The sequence below is a fragment of the Narcine bancroftii genome, chromosome 4 (assembly GCF_036971445.1).
Source record: "Narcine bancroftii isolate sNarBan1 chromosome 4, sNarBan1.hap1, whole genome shotgun sequence".
Taxonomy (NCBI): Eukaryota; Metazoa; Chordata; class Chondrichthyes; order Torpediniformes; family Narcinidae; genus Narcine; species Narcine bancroftii.
Genome location: NC_091472.1, coordinates 9,131,431 through 9,152,008, shown reverse-complemented (window position 1 = coordinate 9,152,008; position 20,578 = coordinate 9,131,431). Strand labels below are relative to the sequence as shown.

Sequence of the window (20,578 nt, the reverse complement as noted above, 5' to 3'; positions counted from 1 at the left end):
CAAGAGTGTCATCAGGTTTGCAGATGACACGACAGTCGTTGGCCTCGTCAACAACAATGATGAGCTGCACTAGAGAGAAGAGGCGGAAAATCTCGTGAAATGGTGTGAGTGTAACAACCTGAGTCTCAAAATGGACAAGACGAAGGAGATGATCGTGGACTTCAGGAGGACCAGGAACGACCACCCTCCACTACACATCAACAACTCTGTAGTGGAGAGGGTGGAGAGCACCAAGTTCCTTGGAGTTCACTTAACTGGTACCCTATTGTGGATACTCAGCGTCTTACGTCAGAAAGGCACAACGGAAACTGCACTTCCTGAGAAGTTTGAAGCGAGCTAGGTTACTGGCCACCATTATGTCAACCTTTACGTCTATGAAGAGCACCCTGGCCGCTGCATCAAATTTGATATGGTTGCTGCAGAGAAACGGATTGGAGGTTAATCCACAGCACCATAAGAGTGGCAAAGAGGATCACTGGGGTCTCCCTCCCCCTTCCCCCATCAACATGATTTACTGAGATCGTTGTCTGAAGAGGGTGCACAAAATCATGGAAGATCCCTTCCACCCTGCACACAACTTCTTTCAGCTCCCGTTGGGGAAGAGATCCAGGAGGATCAGATCCAGCACCACCAGGCTGAGGAACAGCTTCTTCCTACGGTCAGTGAGAACACTGAACGACCAAAGGAACTGCTCACACTCATCATCCAAGCCTCTCCTATGCACATAACAATGTTTATTTATTTATTTGTATACATAAAATACTTGTCCTGTATATGTATTATTTGTCTGGTTGTGTGTTTGCGTGTTTTGCACTGAGGACCGGTGAATGCTGTTTCATCAGGTTGTACTTGAACAATCAAATGACAATAAACTTGACTTGAAGTTTGTTCAGCCTTAGTATTTTTGTCTTTTAAACTGCTTATTTTTAATGTAGGTGTATTAGTTAGGCGTTGTAAGAGTGAATCTCAAACAACCAGAAAACTAGCTTATCCGGCATCTACCAATCGTCTACTGTCCTAAAGTTGGGACTTTGTGAACTCAGCTATTCAAGGTGTGGGTGAGACCACACCTGGAGTACCATGTGTGGTTCTAGTCTCCCAGTTATAGGAAGGATATTAATAAGTTGGAAGGGGTGCAGAGGGGATTCACCAGGATGTTGCCGGGACTGCAGGAGTTGAGTTACAGGGAGATGTTCGATAGGCTGGGTCTTTGTTCCCTGGAGCAATAAAGGCCATGGATACAGTGAATGCTCACAGTCTTATTCCTAGGGTCGATGATTTTAGGACACGAGGGCATAGGTTTAAGGAGAGACGAGAGAAATTTACGAGGGGCCCCAAGAGTGATCAGTCTCTAGAAAGAGCTGAGAGGAGCGAGAATGTTTGAAAGATAAATACTGTAAAACCCCTAGTATTCAGCACCTATGGGGGATAGGTAAATGGTATCTTCCAGTTGCTTAAGGCTTAAAATGCCGAACTAATATACCTGTATTAAAAATAAACAGTTTAAAAGACAAAAATACTACACCGTACTTACTCTGAACAAACTTCACTTGCATGAATATATAAACCTTAAAGCATTTTACTTTATTTTCAGTCACAGTCTTTGAAAACATTTAAATGTCGCTGCATCTGCAGGTTCCAACCCCTCCACAGGGCCACCAAAAGGCATACATGAACTTTATAATAATTAAACTCCTCTCCCTGCAAGTTTACAGATAAAGCCTCTGACCAGGGCAACTCCTACTAAGCAGAAATAAGGAGACATTTTAAGAGAGTCACCCCAACGGCGAGCGGCATCAACCGGCTCTTCATCCCAGGCGACGCCATTGCTGTTTCACACAACTTGATTCAAACAGCTTCTATGAGCAAAGCCCGACAAGGTTTATGTAATACTTCAGAGAACTTTTACTTTCACAATTTAAACGTAAATACTTTTTTACCTGTTATTTTATTTTTAAAATTTTTCTTTGCCGGTTGCTGGCGGATCCCGGTTGCTTGAATTCCAGATAATAGGGGTTTTAGTGTATCATGGATAGGAAGGGTTTAGATGGAACCAATGCTGAAAAATGGGACTACCCAGAATGCCAACTTGGTCAGCGTAGAAATGTTGGGATGATGGGCTTTCAGCGTGCTGTGCGACTCTTTTTAGAATGAAAATAGAAAATGCCAGAAACTCTTAGCAGATTAGGAATGAGAAATAGGATTAACATTTCAAGTCTACATCAGAACTAAGCTTGGGCCTTGGTGGGGCTGATTAAAAACCCACTGGGCGCTGGAGAAAGATCCGGGGGGGGGGTGGGGGGGATGCTATTAGCTGAGATTCCGTGTTCTGATCCACTCTACTTACTTTACAACTGTTTGTAGCTTCTCATAGAGGACCGCAAGCACAGAGACCACATCTTCACAGAGCGCCTCAACGGAGATCGACGAGCCTGCGAAGAAGGGAGCAGGACAACCAGGTTCGAGACAACTCACAGACCCACCACACCAAGATCTCAGCAGATGGCACAGACAGTGAATGGAGAAAACAGTAGCAGCGGGTTCAAGCCTGACCTTGGGTTCTGCTTGTGACCACCTGGATTTACTTTGGGTATTCTGGTTTCCTCCCACACCCTCAAGACCCACTGACAGACCGACTGACCACCACATGATGCTTCAGGAGTCAATGGGTAGCAGGACAATCAGGAGGGCTTGATTGTCTTAGGAGAAAGAATGAGTTACAAGGAATCAAGGTGGAGGAATAGGACTGGTAGGACACGATGGGCTGAATAGTCTTCTATTAGGTAAGAAAATGCGAGAAACGTAAGCAGCGGGTGTGGAGTACAAAAGTTTGGACCTCGTGATACAGGTTGATGAGCCAACCCTTAGAGTACCATGTGTAGATCTGGTCGCCCAGCTTCAGGAAGGATGCCATTAAGTTGGATAGGGTGCAGAAGATGATCACTAGGATGTTGCCAGGATTTGAGGACTCCGGAGACTCGATAGGGCTTTTGCTGACCTTATAGAGCTATATAAAACCATGAGATGCAATTATGTAATGAATAAATCACAGTCCTTTCCTCAAGGTTGACTAGTCTAGAACTGGAGGGCAAAGGTTGATGGTGAGAAATTTAATGCAGACCTGAGTGGAAACGTTTTCACTCAGAGTTGAGTCTGTATTTGGTATGAGTTTCCAGAGGGAGTTATACAAGTGGGTACAATATCAACATTGAAAAGACTTGGGAGACCTCGTGGAGGATACCCTAAAGTTAAACCTCCAGGTTGAGTTGATGGTGAAGAAGGCAAAAGGAATGTTGGCATTCATTTCTAGAGGGTTTCAGCATCTAGGTTACAAAGAAAGATCGAGCAAATTAGGTCTTTATTCTTTGGAGCGTAGAAGGTTGAGGGGGGATTTGATAAGAGGTAATTAAGATTATGAGAGGGAGAGATAGAGTTGATATGGCTTGACCTTTTCCATTGAGAATAGGAGAGATTGAAACAAGGTCATGAGTTAGGGGGCAAAAGTTTAGAAGTAACTTGAGGGGAAACTTCATTCAGAGAGTGGTGGCTGTGTGGAATGAGTTTCTGGGAGAAGTAGTGCCGGCAGGGTCCATCTTGTCATTTAAGGAAAAATTGGATAGGTATATGGATGGGATGGGAATGGAGGGTTAAGGGCAGAGTGCAGGTAGGTGGGACGAGAGGAGAGGACTTGGTTCAGTGTGGACTAGAAGGGCTGAAATGGCCTGTTCCCGTGCTGGAATTGTTATATGGTTGTGATAGCAGGGATATAATATTGAGACTCTACAGCATGCTGGTGAGACCTCACTTGGAGTATTGTGTACAGTTTTGTGTGCCTTATTTGAGCACTGGAGAGGATTCAGAGATTTACTAGAATGATACCAGGAATGGAAGGGTTAGCATATGAAGAATGTTTGTCGGACCTTGGACTGTACTCGTTGGGAGTACAGAAGGATGAGGGGGGACCTCATTTTGAATAGTGAAAGGCCTGGACAGAGTAGATGTGGCAAGGATGTTTCCCATGGTCGGGGAGACTAGGACAAAAGGACACAACTTCAGGATAAAGGGCATTAATTTAAAACAGAGACATGGAACTATTTCTATGCCCAGAGGGTCATGAGTCTGTGGAACTTGTTGCCACAAATGACAGTGGAAGCGAGGTCATTGAGCATATTTAAGGCAGTGATTGATGGGTATTTGATTAACCGGAGCATCAAGGGTAACAGGGAGAAGGCCGGGGAGTAGAGCTGAATAGGAGGATGGATCAGCTCATGATTAAAATGGCAGAGCAGAATCGATAGTTCTGCGCCTATATCCTGTGATCTTGCAAAGATATTTGGACAGATATATGGATCAATTAGAAAGAGATGGGCCAAATGTGGCTCTGTGACTCTCTGAGACGGTGGTGCACCTTGGATTATGGAGATACTGTCAGAATACCCTGGGTGATTCACTACTCAGGAAGAGGCAGATTTTTAACTGTAAGAAATATAAAACTTGGGCAATGACCTACACAAGTGATGTCATCATTTCCACTTTACAAATGACGGAGAGAATGAAAATTTAAGGCAGTTGACAGGCTGCCAATCAAGGGGAGCCTGAGATGGTGTTGAGGTTTTGAGAGTTGTTGGAGCAGACGATGGAAAGGTAATCATCGTGTTCCTGACACCTGGCCAGTAGATGGTAGAAAGACCTTGGGATGTTAGGAGGCGAGTCACCACCATTTATATGTGGGTGATCCAGTTAAATTTCTGGACAAGGGTGACTTCCAGAATATCAAGAATGGGGAACTCAGTGATGGTAATGAGGCCATTCAGTCCATCAAGTCTGTTCCACTATTCGAATCATATGTTTTTCCTCTCAATCCCATTCTCCTCCCCTTCTACTGAAACCTGACATGCAGGAGCCTACAGATGCAGTCTTGAATCTCCTCTTGTTACATGAATCAGCGTCTGCTCCAACACTCCAACACTACCCTGGATGGAAAGTGCTTCACCGAGTTGTTCTGTGTAACAGATTTTTAAATGGGTTTACTGACACCTCGAGCGTCTGCCATTTCTACGGCTGGGAGGAGGCAGTTTACGCGGAGTGTGAGAGGTTGCAGCCTCTATTTCAATATCTGAAGGGTCTGCTCCTCAGGTTTTGGATGCATTTCAGTCCCACGCTCCTGATTTTCAGTCATCCGGAGAGGAGGCGGGGTTGGGTTGGGGGGGGGGGGAGGGCGGGGTGGTGGGTATCTCCTGGTTCGGTTTGCTCCAGGGACTGGCCAAGTTGGTTTTTCATGGGTCCAGGCAGTCAAGGGTTCAGCCTGGCCTGACTGCCTGCCCATCTGCAGGGAAGTTACGTCAGTGCCCGCATGTCCCTGGCGAAAGAGTACGCGATTTCCACAAGTACAATGGGGGATTTCCCATTTCCAGTGGGTCCTACATGGGCTTGAATGTTCTGGACAGTGATTACAATGTTATAATTTGAATGGGTGAATAGTGTGTAACTCAAATACTTCTTCTTCTTCTTTGGCTTGGCTTCGCGGACGAAGATTTATGGAGGGGGTAAATGTCCACGTCAGCTGCAGGCTCGTTTGTGGCTGACAAGTCCGATGCGGGACAGGCAGACACGGTTGCAGCGGTTGCAGGGGAAAATTGGTGGGTTGGGGTTGGGTGTTGGGTTCTTCCTCCTTTGCCTTTTGTCAGTGAGGTGGGCTCTGCGGTCTTCTTCAAAGGAGGTTGCTGCCCGCCAAACTGTGAGGCGCCAAGATGCACGGTTTGAGGCGATATCAGCCCACTGGCGGTGGTCAATGTGGCAGGCACCAAGAGATTTCTTTAGGCAGTCCTTGTACCTTTTCTTTGGTGCACCTCTGTCACGGTGGCCAGTGGAGAGCTCGCCATATAACACGATCTTGGGAAGGCGATGGTCCTCCATTCTGGAGACGTGACCCACCCAGCGCAGCTGGATCTTCAGCACTGTGGACTCGATGCTGTCTACCTCTGCCATCTCGAGTACTTCGACGTTAGGGATGAAAGCGCTCCAATGAATGTTGAGGATGGAGTGGAGACAACGCTGGTGGAAGCGTTCTAGGAGCCGTAGGTGATGCCGGTAGAGGACCCATGATTCGGAGCCGAACAGGAGTGTGGGTATGACAACGGCTCTGTATACGCTTATCTTTGTGAGGTTTTCCAGTTGGTTGTTTTTGCAGACTCTTTTGTGTAGTCTTCCAAAGGCGCTATTTGCCTTGGCGAGTCTGTTGTCTATCTCATTGTCGATCCTTGCATCCGATGAAATGGTGCAGCCGAGATAGGTAAACTGGTTGACCGTTTTGAGTTTTGTGTGCCCGATGGAGATGTGGGGGGGCTGGTAGTCATGGTGGGGAGCTGGCTGATGGAGGACCTCAGTTTTCTTCAGGCTGACTTCCAGGCCAAACATTTTGGCAGTTTTCGCAAAACAGGACATCAAGCGCTGAAGAGCTGGCTCTGAATGGGCAACTAAAGCGGCATCGTCTGCAAAGAGTAGTTCACGGACAAGTTTCTCTTGTGTCTTGGTGTGAGCTTGCAGGCGCACCAACCCTCTTTTCAATCTTCTTCAGCATGATGCTGAACCAAGCCATGAAAGACCTCAACAATGAAGACGCATCAAATACTCTAATATTATAGTAATGTGATTTCCTATAATCACCCAATAAATTTTCATTGTAAAAGGGAAAAAAATACAAAAGAACCTCCACTGAGGACATGGGTTAAGGGTGAAAGGGAAAAAGTTTAGGGGGAAACATCTTCACACGGAAACTGGTGGGAGTGTGGAACGAGCTGCCAGTTGAAGTGGTGAATGCAAGCTCAATTTAAAAATTTCAGAAGAATTTGGACAGGTACATGGATGGGAGGGCTATCGACTGGGTGTAGGTCAGTGGGATGGATGAGGGAGAATAATAGTTTGGCACAGACTAGAAGGGCCAAAGGGGCCTGCTTCTGTGCTGTAGTGTTCAATGGTTTGCATTATTGTAACACCAGTTCTTTTTCAAGCACTGTTAACTTTGAATATTTATTCTCCATCCATCTTTACTATTTATTATCCATTTTTAAATTAACTTAATGTTTACCTTTGCACTTTTCTTTCCTGTACGACGTTCCTGTACAGCTGAAGTGAGTAAGAATGTTGGTGCATGTGTACCCTGTCCAATGGGAATTACAGTAATGTCATCGTGTGCAAGCCTGAGGAACGAGTTTATCAGTATCCATCCTGCCATTCACTCTCGGACTCCAGGGGCCCTGTGAGACACCACGCATTCCTCTAAAATCCAGTGACGATCAGTCAGATTTACTCACTCTCTTCACATGGGATGAGCCTCCTCGTTTCAGCGCGAGCTTGGACAAAGAGGCAGGTTAGAAGCAACAAGACAAGGGAAGGCCCAGCTCGTACATTGATCTCAGGGAGTGACGACATCAGCCCAATGAATCTGCCCCATCCCATTCTCATAAATTGACTCATGCAGCATGGAATCCCTTTTTAGTTTTGACATTATGTGGCATAATGGAGTACAATATTAGTAAGTGTGAGGTTATCCACTTTGGCAAGAAAAATAAAAGAGCTGAATATTATTTAATGGGTGAGAAACTACAGCATGACATTGTGCAGAGGGACTTGGGAGGGCTTGTGCATGAATCGCAAAAAGTTAGGTTGTAGGTGCAGCAGGTTATTAAGAAGGCAAATGGAATGTTGGCCTTCATCGCTAGACGAATTGAATTCAGGAGTAGGGAAGTCATGTTGCAACTGTATAAGGTACTGGTGAGACCGCACCTGGAGTACTGTGTCCAGTTCTGGTCTCCATATTTGAGGAAGGGTATACTGGCTTTGGAGACGGTCCAGAGGTTTACTAGGTTGATCCCTGGGATGAAGGGGTTGACTTATGATGAAAGATTAAATCATCTAGGGTTGTATTCGCTCGAGTTCAGAAGAATGAGAGGAGATCTTATAGAAACATATAGGATTATGAAGGGTATGGATAGGATAGATGTAGGAAGGTTTTTTGAGCCGACCGGAGAAACTAAAACGAGAGGACACAGTCTCAAGATTCGGGCGAGTAGATTTAGGACAGAGATGAGGAAAAATAGTTATTAAATTATAAAAAAAACAATAAAATCCCCGTTATCCGGAATTCAAGTGACTGGCAGCCTCAAACAACCAGCAAAAAAAAAATGTTCGTTTAAAATTGGTACCAGTCAGTTCGCAAATCCGTGCAACATGCAACCTCAAGCAAATACACTTATCCAACACCTACCAATCCCCATAGGCGCTGGATACTGGGGGTTTTTACTGTAATTTTAAAAATAGCTGAGCTCAAGTAGACAGAAGCTGGGCAGAAGGGCCTGTTTCCATGCTGTGCGGGTCAATTTATGTCTGAGGACGGGATAGGGTGGACTCGATGAGCTGGATAGCCCAGTAGTTCTCAACCTTTTACTTTCCACTCACATCCCACTTTAAGTAATCCCTATGCCATAGTTGTTTTATAATTGGTTAAGGTGGGATGTGAGTGGGAAGGGAAGGCTGAGAATCACTGCTCTAGACCCAATTGTTACTGAAATATTTTGCGTGAGAAAAATTGTCATTGGCCCATTTCCTTTGGAGTTACGAAACCATGCACATAACGAGTCAATGAAGGATGATTAAAACAAGTGGTTCTCAAACATTTTCTTTCCACCCACATCCCACCTTAAGCAATCCCTTACTAATCGCAGAGCACCGATGGCAGAGGGATTACTTAAGGCGGTATGCGAGTGGAAAGAAAAAGGTGGAGAACCACTGGACTGACATCTCCAAACAGCAACAAAGGATTAATGATGATGGATTATGAGATTTTGGTCCAAATGCACTAAAATTCTTACTTGCTGCAGCCTACAAACGTATAAATCAAATGATCATAATATGCCAAGACAGAAAAATACATAAATCTGAAAGGATAGAATACTAGAGCACAGTACAGGCCCTTCAGCCCTCAATGTTGTGCCGACCTATATATTCCTACGAAAATAATACTGAACCCTCCCTACCCCGTAACCCTCTATTTTTCTTTCATCCATTACCTGTCCAAGAGGCTCTTAAATGCCCCAATTGTACCAGCCTCCACCACGACCCCTGGTAAGGCATTCCAGGCACCCACAACTCTCTGAGTAAAAATACCCCTGACCTCTCTCCTAAACTTGGCTCCCTTCACTTTGCACGGATGATAGGTAAATATCTATTCACAATTGCAGTTAGTGCAAGGAAAAAAGGAATATTTCAATGGTGCAAACAGATCTTTTGGTGTCTCTGTAGTAGTTGGTGGTTAGGGTTAGGGTAGTGGAGGGAGGTTCAAGAGCCTGAAAGCTTTTCAGGTGCTGAGCAGTGACATAACTCTACACCACAGGGGATAAAAATGAGGAGGAAAAGCTTTCAGGGCTGTGGGTGAACATAAGCAGGAGGGGTTAAATGGATACACATGCCTGTGGGATTCTATGATTTAACCCACTATCTCCAAACATTCACGGAGACCTTACCTTTGTGAGATTCCTCCTGCACTGGGTGCCCACCGTCGTTCTGCAAGAGGATAAAAGTATCAGTGGTGATCAAGCAATCACTGAATTAACCACAATGTACCCTGGGGACATGACTCCACCTTTCAATGAGCTGATTCGGCGACTAATCCTAGATCATCCCACCCTCCAACTGGATGGTGTTAATATCTCTGGCTTTTGCTGAAACCCACCCCCCCCTTCCCCCATCGCCTTTCCCTATCTCTGTCTCTCCGTCTCAAACAGGATAAATTCTGACCTTATAGCATATCCAATTAACACCTTTGGTTGGTCTGGGATCCTGCCCCAGCAAGCAGTGTCTGAGTTCTGAGACTTCCTGAGATTTCCTGCTTCTGTCTTATTCCTTGAAGAGGGGCTCAGGCCCGAAACATTGGCAATATATCTTTGCTTTTTATGAATGCTTTTTCCTTCAGCATTTCGGTGTGTTTTTATTATCTTCCTAGCCTTGCCCATACATACCATAATATTCTTGATGAACAAAAATATAAAACTGCTTTTAACATCAAATTATGTTTAGGAAAGAAAATCCCTTTTTTTAATGGTCAAGTGTTCTCTCCACACTTCTCGAACTCTCTCAAATGTTAAAGTACTGTATTTGGCAGCATATAAGACCCACAGGCATATAAAACCTCCCATTTCACCAGGGAATATTAAGAATTTTTAAAGAATTAAGTGTATTTACAGGTAAGCATTTAATGTTATTGAAATATGTATCCACAGTATCGCAGAAAAAAAATCTTGGGACAAAAACATGCAACTCAGACAATAGGAAAAATCTTTTTTTAATAATAATACTGCGTTATTTACAAGAGGAAACAAAAGCAGTTTAGCTATATCAGAAAACACTTTATAAAAGCAAACTGCCGCTGTCAGTCCCCGTGCTGGTCCCACTGTCCTGCTCTCTCCCGGTGGTCGGTCCCCCTGCCCCACTCCCTCCCGGCAGGCAAGCGGGGCGGTGGGATCAGTGTGGGGATTGACAGCGGGCCACCAGGTGAGTCTCTTGACAGCCTGCCACCAGCCCCCAACGATAGATGGCGGTAATGCGAGTGAACCATATTGACAATGATCGGTGTTGGTGTTACCGTTATCCCCGGTAATAACCGGGGATATTTTTGAGAATAAAATGAGTCTTATATGTTGTCAAAAATGGTACCTCCCTCCTCTTAGAGTCCCCAACCAATAAGAATAATCTCTCTCCATCCATCCTGTCAAATCAGTTGATCAACCACTTTCATATTGCTCTTTCTGCCCATCTATACATCTGATCCCATGACCTTGTGGGGCAGCAAGTTCCCAATGTCAACCAGACGCTGTGGAGAGGACTTACCTCTCAGATCCCCTTCACAGTCTGCTCTCTCGCCTTCAAAGCAATGTCCTCTTGTATCTGATACACCCACTGTGGAAAACAATTCCGACCATCTATCTGCGCCCCTCATAAATACGTCTATCAACTTCCTTCACTGCAGGGAAACCGAGCCCAACCTGTCCATAAGATATAGGAGCAGAGGTAGGCCATTTGGTCCATTCGAGTCCGCTCCACCATTCCATTCTCCCACTCAGCCCCACTCCCCAAAGCCTTTGAAACCTTGACTAGTCAGATACCTATCAATCTCTGCCTTAAATACATCCAACGACCTGACCGCCACAGCTGCCTGTGGTAGCAAATTTCAGAGCTTCACCACTCACTGGCTGAAGAAATTTCTCCCCATCTCGGTTTTAAATGGGTGCCATTCAATCCTGTAGATGTGCCCTCTTGACCTTGACTCCCCTTCCATGGGAAATAACCTTGCGACATCTATTCTGCCAGACCTCTCAACATTCGAAATGCTTCTATGAAGTCCCCCATCATTCTTCTGAACTCCAAGGAGTACAGTCCAAGAGTTGTCAAACGCCCCTCATATGCTGATCCCTTCAATTTAAGTATTATTCTAGTGAATCTCCTCTGCACCCTCTCCAATGCCAGCATATCCTTTCTTACATTAGAAGCCTAAAACTGAATGCCATACTCCAAGTCCTCACCAGTGCCTTTTAACGCCTCAACATCCCTGCTCTGATATCCTATCCTTCTAGATAGGAATGTCAACATTGCATTTGTCTTCTTCACCACCAACTCAACCTGAAGGTTAAACTTTCGGGGATCCTGCACCATGTCTCCCAGGTCCATTTGCACCTAAGAATTATGAATTCTCTCCCCATCCAAATAATAGTCTGCCCTTTTATTCCTTCTACCAAAGGACACGACGGCACAGTTTCCATATCTATCCTCCTCCACTCCAGGCAACAGCTCCTCCGCACTCTCCCCAGTGCAATCACACTCTTCCTACAATGTGGTGACCAGAACTACGCACAATCCATCAAGTGTAGCCCAATTAATGTGCTGTAACGTCCCAACTCTTGTATTGTCTAGAAATGCCCAAGAGACTGCAAACGCTGGAATTTGGAGCCAAAAAATAAACTGCAGGCACAATCTTTGGAGTCAAGACCCTGCATGAGGATCTTACATTCAATGCTCCCATTGTGGCCTCCTCTACATCAGAGAGATTGGGTGCAGACTGAGAGATTGCTTCGTTGAGCACCTCGGCTCTGTCTGACGCATTAGCATGGATCTCCCAGTGGCCATCTATTTCAATTCCCCACCCCATTCCCTTGCTGTCATTGGTCTTGTGCACTACCAGACTGAGGCCACCCACAAATTGGAGGAACAACACCTCATACTCCATCTAAGCACTCTCGTACTGGATGGCATTAACGTTGACTTCTCTGGTTTCCATGAGAAACCATCCATCCCAATCTTCACCCCACCTTTTTTCCACATCTCTCTCTCTCCCTCAGCCCCTCCCCTCCATCCCATTCCCTTTCTCTTTTTTTCAGAGCCAAAATTATTTCTCACCTTATCATTCAATTAATACTTTTTATTGGCCTGGACTCTCCCCCCACTCCCATTTTCCCCCTTTCTCTCCTCAGTCTTTAACTCAAGATGCCTGCCTGCTTTTTGCTCATATGTTAAAGGGCTCAGGCCCGAAACATCGGTGATATATCTTTACCTCCTGTGGACACTACAAGACCGGCTGAGCTCCTCTAGTATTTCTGTGTTTTTACTACAATCACAGGTGCCTACAGACTTTCACATTTAACTCTTACATTCAATGGCTAACCTATAAAGGCAAGTGTTTCCATGCCTGCTTCCCCACTCCATCGACTTGTGTTGGCTACTTCTAGGAAACTCTTGGCTTGGATCCCGAGGTCTCTCAGCTCATCAAAGTTCCTCACAGTGCCCTACCATTTATTCTATACATCCTACCTCTAATTTACTTCCCAGAACAGATAACCTTGCACATCCTACGATTAAATGCCATCTGCCTACTCTCTGCCCACCTATCCAATCAGATCCAAATCGTGCTGTAGGCTAAGACATCCTTCCTCACTGTTTGTGTATGGCATCTAGCTGTGCTGCCTGCAGTTTGCTCTGTGCACAGCTGTACCTGGAGCACCTTGTGTGGTGGGGGGGGGGTGGGGGGGGGGGGGGGGTGGGGGGGGGCGGGGTCTGGCTCTCCCTGGGCTGGGAGAGGGTGGATGAGGCTCCCTCATTGCTCCCAGACAGTCGTGGGTGAGCCAGAGATTGCAGGGGCACCTCCCGCGGTTGGTGAAAACCCCTTCCCCCACCCACCCACCTCGCTCTCCTGCTTGAGACGCAGCTGCTGAGCCAGGTCACTGAACATCTGGCTGAGGGTTGCCCGCACAGCGGTGTTGATACTACGCTGGTGACAGCTGGCGACGTACGTCTCGATGCAAACCTGGATGGCGACAGGAGAGAGGGGGCTATGAGTATCAAGCTGGGACAGACCTCACAGTGTGTGTGTGTGTGTGTGTGTGTGTGTGTGTGTGTGTGTGTGTGTGTGTGTGTGTGTGTGTGTGTGTGTGTGTGTGTGTGTCCCAGCAGCCTGTGTGCAAGAGTCTAATCAGTGTTTGAACAGTGTGGCCACTTTTACAATGCAGGCAAGCTTAACATTCAGCCCCAAAGCAGCTGTGGGGAGAGAAACAACCAGTGGATGGGCTCCTGTCAGTATGAGTGATGGAGGTGATTTCTGTCAGGACACATTCTCTCCACCATGAACAACATTCCACAGGTTAACATGGAGAAGAAGTAAATTTTTAAAAAAACGTATTGATGCATCACTTTCATAACTGCAACACATTCCTGCTCACTTACACACAGACATGTATGACCACACAGAGACGGAACCCTCATACATAGACCACAGATATGTAGCTGTATGTCCACACAGAGATGGTACACATATGCAAAGACAACAGATGTGTATTACCACACAGAGATGGTACACGCATGCATAGACCCCCAGACATGTATGACCACACAGAGATGGAACCCTCATACATAGACCACAGACATGTATCTGTATATCCACACAGAGATGGTACATGCATGCATAGACCCCAGACATGTTTGACCACACAGAGATGGAACCCTCATACATAGACCACAGACATGTACCTGTATGTCCACACAGAGATGGTACACATATGCAAAGACAACAGATGTGTATTACCACACAGAGATGGTACACGCATGCATAGACCCCCAGACATGTATGACCACACAGAGATGGAACCCTCATACATAGACCACAGACATGTATCTGTATATCCACACAGAGATGTTACATGCATGCATAGACCCCAGACATGTTTGACCACACAGAGATGGAACCCTCATACATAGACCACAGACATGTACCTGTATGTCCACACAGAGATGGTACACATATGCAAAGACAACAGATGTGTATTACCACACAGAGATGGTACACGCATGCATAGACCCCCAGACATGTATGACCACACAGAGATGGAACCCTCATACATAGACCACAGACATGTATCTGTATATCCACACAGAGATGGTACATGCATGCATAGACCCCAGACATGTATGACCACACAGAGACGAAACTCTCATACATAGACCACAGATATGTACCTGAAGGTCCACACAGAGATGGTACACGCATGCATAGACCCCCAGACATGTATGACATGTATGACCACACAGAGATGGAACCCTCATACATAGACCACAGACATGTATCTGTATATCCATAGAGATGGTACACACATGCATAGACCCCCAGACATGTATGACCACACAGAGACGGAACCCTCATACATAGACCTCTGTGTATCTGTTTATCCACACAGAGATGGTACACACATGCACAGGCAATAGACAATAGAGGCCGATAGACTCATGCACAGACACATGACCATACAGGCAGGCACACTCATGCATGAAGGCACACAAATGTGAACAAGCACACCAACGATATGACGTTACCTCAGCGATCTTTAGAATGGCACTACCATTTATTTCAAATGTTGAAGAATAGGTGATGCAAAGCAGGACCTGGTGAAAGAGAGGAAACAAGAACGTCCACGCTATGGCAATTAAAAGAGCATCCGCACTATGGTAATTAGCCTGCAGCAGGCTCCCCTGAACAGGAACGCAGCGATGACCAGTTTTTCTTATCTCAGTGGAGGAGGGCATATTGGCTGGGACACTGAGGTAGTAACTTCCTCTGATACTCGCTGGAATGTAGAAGAATGACAGATATAGTCAGGAGTTGTTTCCTCTGCTAGTTGAAAGTAGCAGGTGCTCCTCAACTTACGATGGGGTTACGTTCTGGCAAAGAAAAAATCAAAAAAGAATACCGCACCTACCGCTTTTCATAATTACATTTTGAATACCTTTAGTCCACACTGAGAAAAACCATTAGTGTACACAGCTGAAAGCACACTGGGCTTGAAGAATGTTTAAAGCATTGCACTAAAATATCGCAAGTGCAGGAACAGATCGGGATTTGAAATTGAAAGTACGGATTCCAACCATCACCGTCGTAAGTAGGGGAGCACCTGCAGAACCAGGAGAAATAACCTCAAGGTTCAGGGGAGTAGATTTAGGAAGGAGATGAGGAGGAACTGTTTTCCCAGTGAGCAGTGAATCTGTGGAATTCTCTGTCTATGGAAGCAGTAGATGCTGCTTCATTAAATGTAATTAAATAGATTTTTTTTCATACTTGGGTAATGAAGGGGAACAGGTAGGTGAGTGGAGCTGAATCCATGGCCAGATGGCCGACTCCTGCTCCAGTTTCCTATGTAACACACAGGGAAAGGTCATCAGGCCCATCGAGCCTGTTCCATCATCCATCAACGTTATGGCCAATCTCCTACCCCATCTGCTTCATCTGTCTCAGTCTCCCTCGATTTCCTTTGGCCAGACTCACTAACGGACCATCCACAGCCCTCCACCAACCAAGATATTTTATGTTCACTGAAGACGCATCGTCTGCCGCAGCACCCAACCCCTTCTAAGACATCAGCCTGGAGCTTTTTAATTGAAATTTTTAATTTTATTTACAGAGCAGTAGAAGTTGATTTCAGACTTTGAGGCCCAATTGCACCCAATTAACCCTGCCGGCCCTGTTTGTAGTTGGAACGTGGGAGGAGACCGGACCAACCAGAGGAATCCTGGAGGAGGAGTCTTTAGCCCGAGGATCATGAGTCTGTGGAACTTGTTGCCACGTGCAGCAGTGGAAGTGAGATCATTGGGTGCATTTAAGACAGAAATTGACAGGTATTTGATTAGTCAGGGCACCAAGGGTTATGGGGAGAAGGCCAGGGAGTGGGGCTGAGTGATAAGGATTAGCTCATGATTAAACGGCAGAGCAGATCCAATGGGCCGACTGGCCTACTTCTGATCTTGTATCTTGTAAACCCACACAGACCTGGGGAGAAACTACAAGCTCCTTACAGACTGTGCCAGATTCCAACTAGGGTCGCTGACACCGTAACAACGTTCCGTGAACAGCGCTGCCCTTTGAGCTCAGTTCCCACTGTTAATTCCCAAAGGAAGATCAAATGTTTTCCCTGCAACCTTAGGTCCCATCCCTGAGCATCCCCGAATCGGTGCGGTGGCTCCCCCTACGTATTAGTAATCACCTTCATCACTTCCACCTGCAGGTCCTCATTCAGAGACGGCGTAACCTTCATGGAATCCAGCATCTGATTCAGCAGTTGCCTCTCCTCCAATTCCTTCTCCGCCGCCGCCAGCCTCTCGTCCATCAGCAGCTTCTGATCGGGGGGGGGGGGGGAAACAGGCAAGTAAGTTACCTCTCCAATCCTGAAGCTGCCTGTGCCTTCTCCACCTCAACCAGCCCCCCCACCCCACCCCCCACTCCTTCCTCCATGCACCGAGCGCTGAACCACCCAACCACAACCTTGTGGGCTTTGGATCAATTTTTCTGACATGGGCCTGGCTTCCCAGTTTCCATCCTCTGTGCTGCTGTCAACCAAGTGTCTGTTTCTCCACTTGCTGTCCTGTTCTTCTCTCCCGCCCTCCCCCTCCCACACTTAGCAGGTTTATCTTTGATTTTGGTGAGCCAAACCTTGACTCTAAATACAGCCATAACTCGACTTGTGTCTCTGGGTTATGTTCTGGAAGTGGGGATGCAAATTATAGATGAAATGTACTCATCCAAGCTCCCGACACCCGACCGCGGATCCTCATCCCAGATATCCACTCACCAGAGTTCCCGACACCCCAAATGCCCACCCATCCGAGATCAAAGCACCCCAACCACAGATCCTCGATATCCCACGTGCTGGCCACAGACTCTCTCCTAGCTCCTCGCCGCCTGCCCTCAGATTTCCAGCATCTGGAGTATTTAGCTGAGCTGAAGTTCCGATACAAACCTGCATCCCTGCTAAAGCATGCTGAGCGAGTTTGGCATTCTTCGATTCCAGAGCGAGTTTCAGAGGAACCAGGCAACACTCCCTGATGGGAAGACACAAGGGAGAATCAGTCAAAGCCTTCCAGTAATCCGGTAATTCTATTAGAAAAGACAATACAACGTGCTTAGATGCCAGTCACAAATACCATTGCAAGCATTGGGCAGAATGACAGCCAAACTATACAGCAAAATCCTGCAAACCCATAATGGAACAGGTCAGGGATGCCTCCTCCCCAGGATCAAGCCCATCCCTTGCCCCCTTTGTTCCCTGCTATGGCTCTCCTGTGCTTGAGGCAGCCTTGGATCATCAACATTCCCTCAGTCTGTGCGTCTTGACACCCTGCCCCAGGAACACCCTGACGCCTGTTGGCTCGCCAATTTAAAAAAAAATACTTGATGATCAGAGAGGGACTTTAAAAATTTTCAAACTTATTTGAATATTTAGTAAAATGTATTTTTAATATAAATACAAGAATTAGTCAAACAAAGTTAATCAAAAAATTAACAATTACCAATCCAAGTTCGTAATCCTCTTTAAATGAATGGAGTTACACAGTAATGATTGATGAAAACATTCAGGCTTTTCCTGCAGTAGATTCTAAATACAGCAAAACCCCTGGTATCCAGCATCTATAGGGATTGGTAGATGTTGGATAAGTAAGTTTTCCATTAGCTTGAGACTCACTCTTACAAGGCCTAACTAATACACCTCCATTAAGATTAAACAGTTTAAAAGACAAAAATACCATACTGTACTTAGACTAAACAAACTTCATTTGCATGAAAATATAAATCTTCAAGAATTTTACTTTATCAGATAAATGTTTTCACTGTAAGAAGGAAACGGGAACAACAATACATGCAATCTGGGCATGTGAGAAAGTGGAAAAGTTTTGGGAAGATCTAAACCAGGTATTAAATAAAATCACAAAAAGCAACATTACCAAAAAATCCAGAGATCTTTCTTCTAAGTAATATAAGAAATAAAGAATTAGGCCTCAAACTATGATGGCCTTAGCTGTAGCAAAAAAATGTATAATGTCAACTTGGAAATCAGAAGAGAGCCTGAGAATACAGCAATGGTACATGGAAATGATGGCATCACGAAGGTCCTGAGGCAGCTTTCCTTGGTCCCAGCAGACCTTGAAAAACTCATGCAGTTTGGCATGCAGAGTTTTGCTGCCAGCCTTCCAGACCTCTGGGGGGATTCCATCCATACCTGCTGCTTTGCCACTTTTCAGTTGTTCAATTGCCTTATATGTCTCTTCCCGGGTAAGGACCTCATCCAGCTCTAGCCTTAGGGGCTGTTGAAGGAGCTGGAGCAGGGCGGAATCTTGGACTGAGCGGTTGGCACTGAAAAGAGATTGAAAGTGTTCTGACCATCGGTTGAGGATGGAGATCTTGTCGCTGAGGAGGACTTTGCCGTCTGAGCTGTGCAGCGGGCTTTGGACGGGGTGAGGGGCCGTACACAGCCTTTATAGCCTTGTAAAAACCCCTGAAGTCGTCAATGTCCGCGCTGAGCTGGGTTCGTTTGGCGAGGCTAGTCCACCACTCATTTTGGATCTCCCGGAGTTTGCGCTGAAGATGGCTGCATGCGCGACGGAAGGCTCGTTTCTTCTCTGGCCAGGACGGCTTTGCAAGGTGAGCCTGGTGGGCAGCTCGCTTCTTTGCCAGCAGCTCCTGGATTTCCTGATTGTTTTCGTTGAACGAGTCCTTGTTTTTCCTGGAGGAGAAGCCCAGTACCTCTTCAGTGGATTGCAGTATGGCCGTTTTCAGCTGATCCCAGAGGGTTTCAGGGGACGAGTCCGTGAGGCGGATTGCATCCTCGAGCTTTGCTTTGAGGTTTGCCTGGAAGTTTCCTCTCACTTTGTCTGACTGCAAGTTTCCAACATTGAACCTCTTTCTGGGGGCTTTATTGTTCCTGGACTTTGGCTTGAAGTGAAGGTTGAGCTTGCAGCGAACCAGCCGGTGGTCAGTGTGGCATTCCGCGCTGGGCATGACCCTGGTGTGGAGCACATCTCGTTTGTCTCTTTCTCGCACCAGGACGTAGTCCAGGAGGTGCCATTGTTTGGATCAGGGATGCATCCAGGTCGTCTTCAGGCTGTCCCTCTGCTGAAAAAGGGTGTACAAAAACAAAGGCGAGAAATCAGACTGCTCAAACTACAGGGGAATCACGCTGCTCTCCATTGCAAGCAAAATCTTCGCTAGGATTCTCCTAAATAGAATAATACCTAGTGTCGCCGAAAATGTTCTCCAAGAATCACAGTGCGGCTTTTGCGCAAACAGAGGAACTACTGACATGGTCTTTGCCCTCAGACAGCTCCAAGAAAAGTGCAGAGAACAAAACAAAGGGCTCTACATCACCTTTGTTGACCTCACCAAAGCCTTCGACACCGTGAGTAGGAAAGGGCTTTGGCAAATACTAGAGCGCCTCGGATGTCCCCCCCAAAGTTCCTCAACATGGTTATCCAACTGAACAAATATGTATATCAAACTGCAAGAAAAGGAGAATGAGGAAACAAATGGTAAAACTAAACAAAAATGGGAACAAGATTTAAATATAAAGATAAAAAAGGAAACATGGGAGAAATTATGTTCTGGAACGATGAGAAATACAATAAATACGAGGCTGCGTATGATACAATATAAATGGTTACACAGACTATACATTACACCGCAAAAGTTAAATAAATGGGACCCAACAGTATCTGATAGATGTTTTCGATGTAAAAAAGAAAGGGGAACAACAATTCATGCAATCTGGACATGTGAGAGAGTAGAAAAATTTTGGGATGATCTCAATCAGATATTAAATAAAATAACAGAAAACAATATACCAAAGAATCCAGAGATCTTTCTCCTAAGTAACATAAAAAATAAAGAATTTGGAATTGACTTGGAAGATGCACAAAAAAGATTTGTCAAGATAGCCCTAGCCGTAGCAAAAAAATGTATTATGTCAACCTGGAAATTGGAAGATAATTTGAAAATACAACAATGGTATATAGAAATGAATAAATGTATTCCATTAGAAAAAATAACATATAGTTTAAGAAATAATATTGAAATATTCGAACAAGTATGGGAGCCTTACATTAAATACAATAGCGAAAACCTACCGGGAACAAACATTACCTAAGTTGATGGAAGGAGAAGAAAAGAAAAGAATGGACTCAGTAGAATTTCTGGTGTATTTTTGATGAATGACAACATTGT

At 45.6% G+C, this 20,578-nt stretch overlaps 1 protein-coding gene across 1 annotated transcript in view; it reads right to left on the bottom strand.

The window, feature by feature from the left end:
- Positions 1-20,578, bottom strand: part of arfgef3 (ARFGEF family member 3) — a 197,729-nt gene that overhangs the window by 143,455 nt on the left and 33,696 nt on the right. The window contains exons 18-23 of the mRNA XM_069936112.1: positions 17,325-17,406; positions 16,572-16,703; positions 14,911-14,979; positions 13,229-13,351; positions 9,522-9,561; positions 2,348-2,432 (exon numbers count right to left, since the gene is read on the bottom strand). Coding sequence (XP_069792213.1) covers positions 2,348-2,432; positions 9,522-9,561; positions 13,229-13,351; positions 14,911-14,979; positions 16,572-16,703; positions 17,325-17,406 — 531 coding nt within the window. The remainder of the gene's footprint in view (positions 1-2,347; positions 2,433-9,521; positions 9,562-13,228; positions 13,352-14,910; positions 14,980-16,571; positions 16,704-17,324; positions 17,407-20,578) is intronic.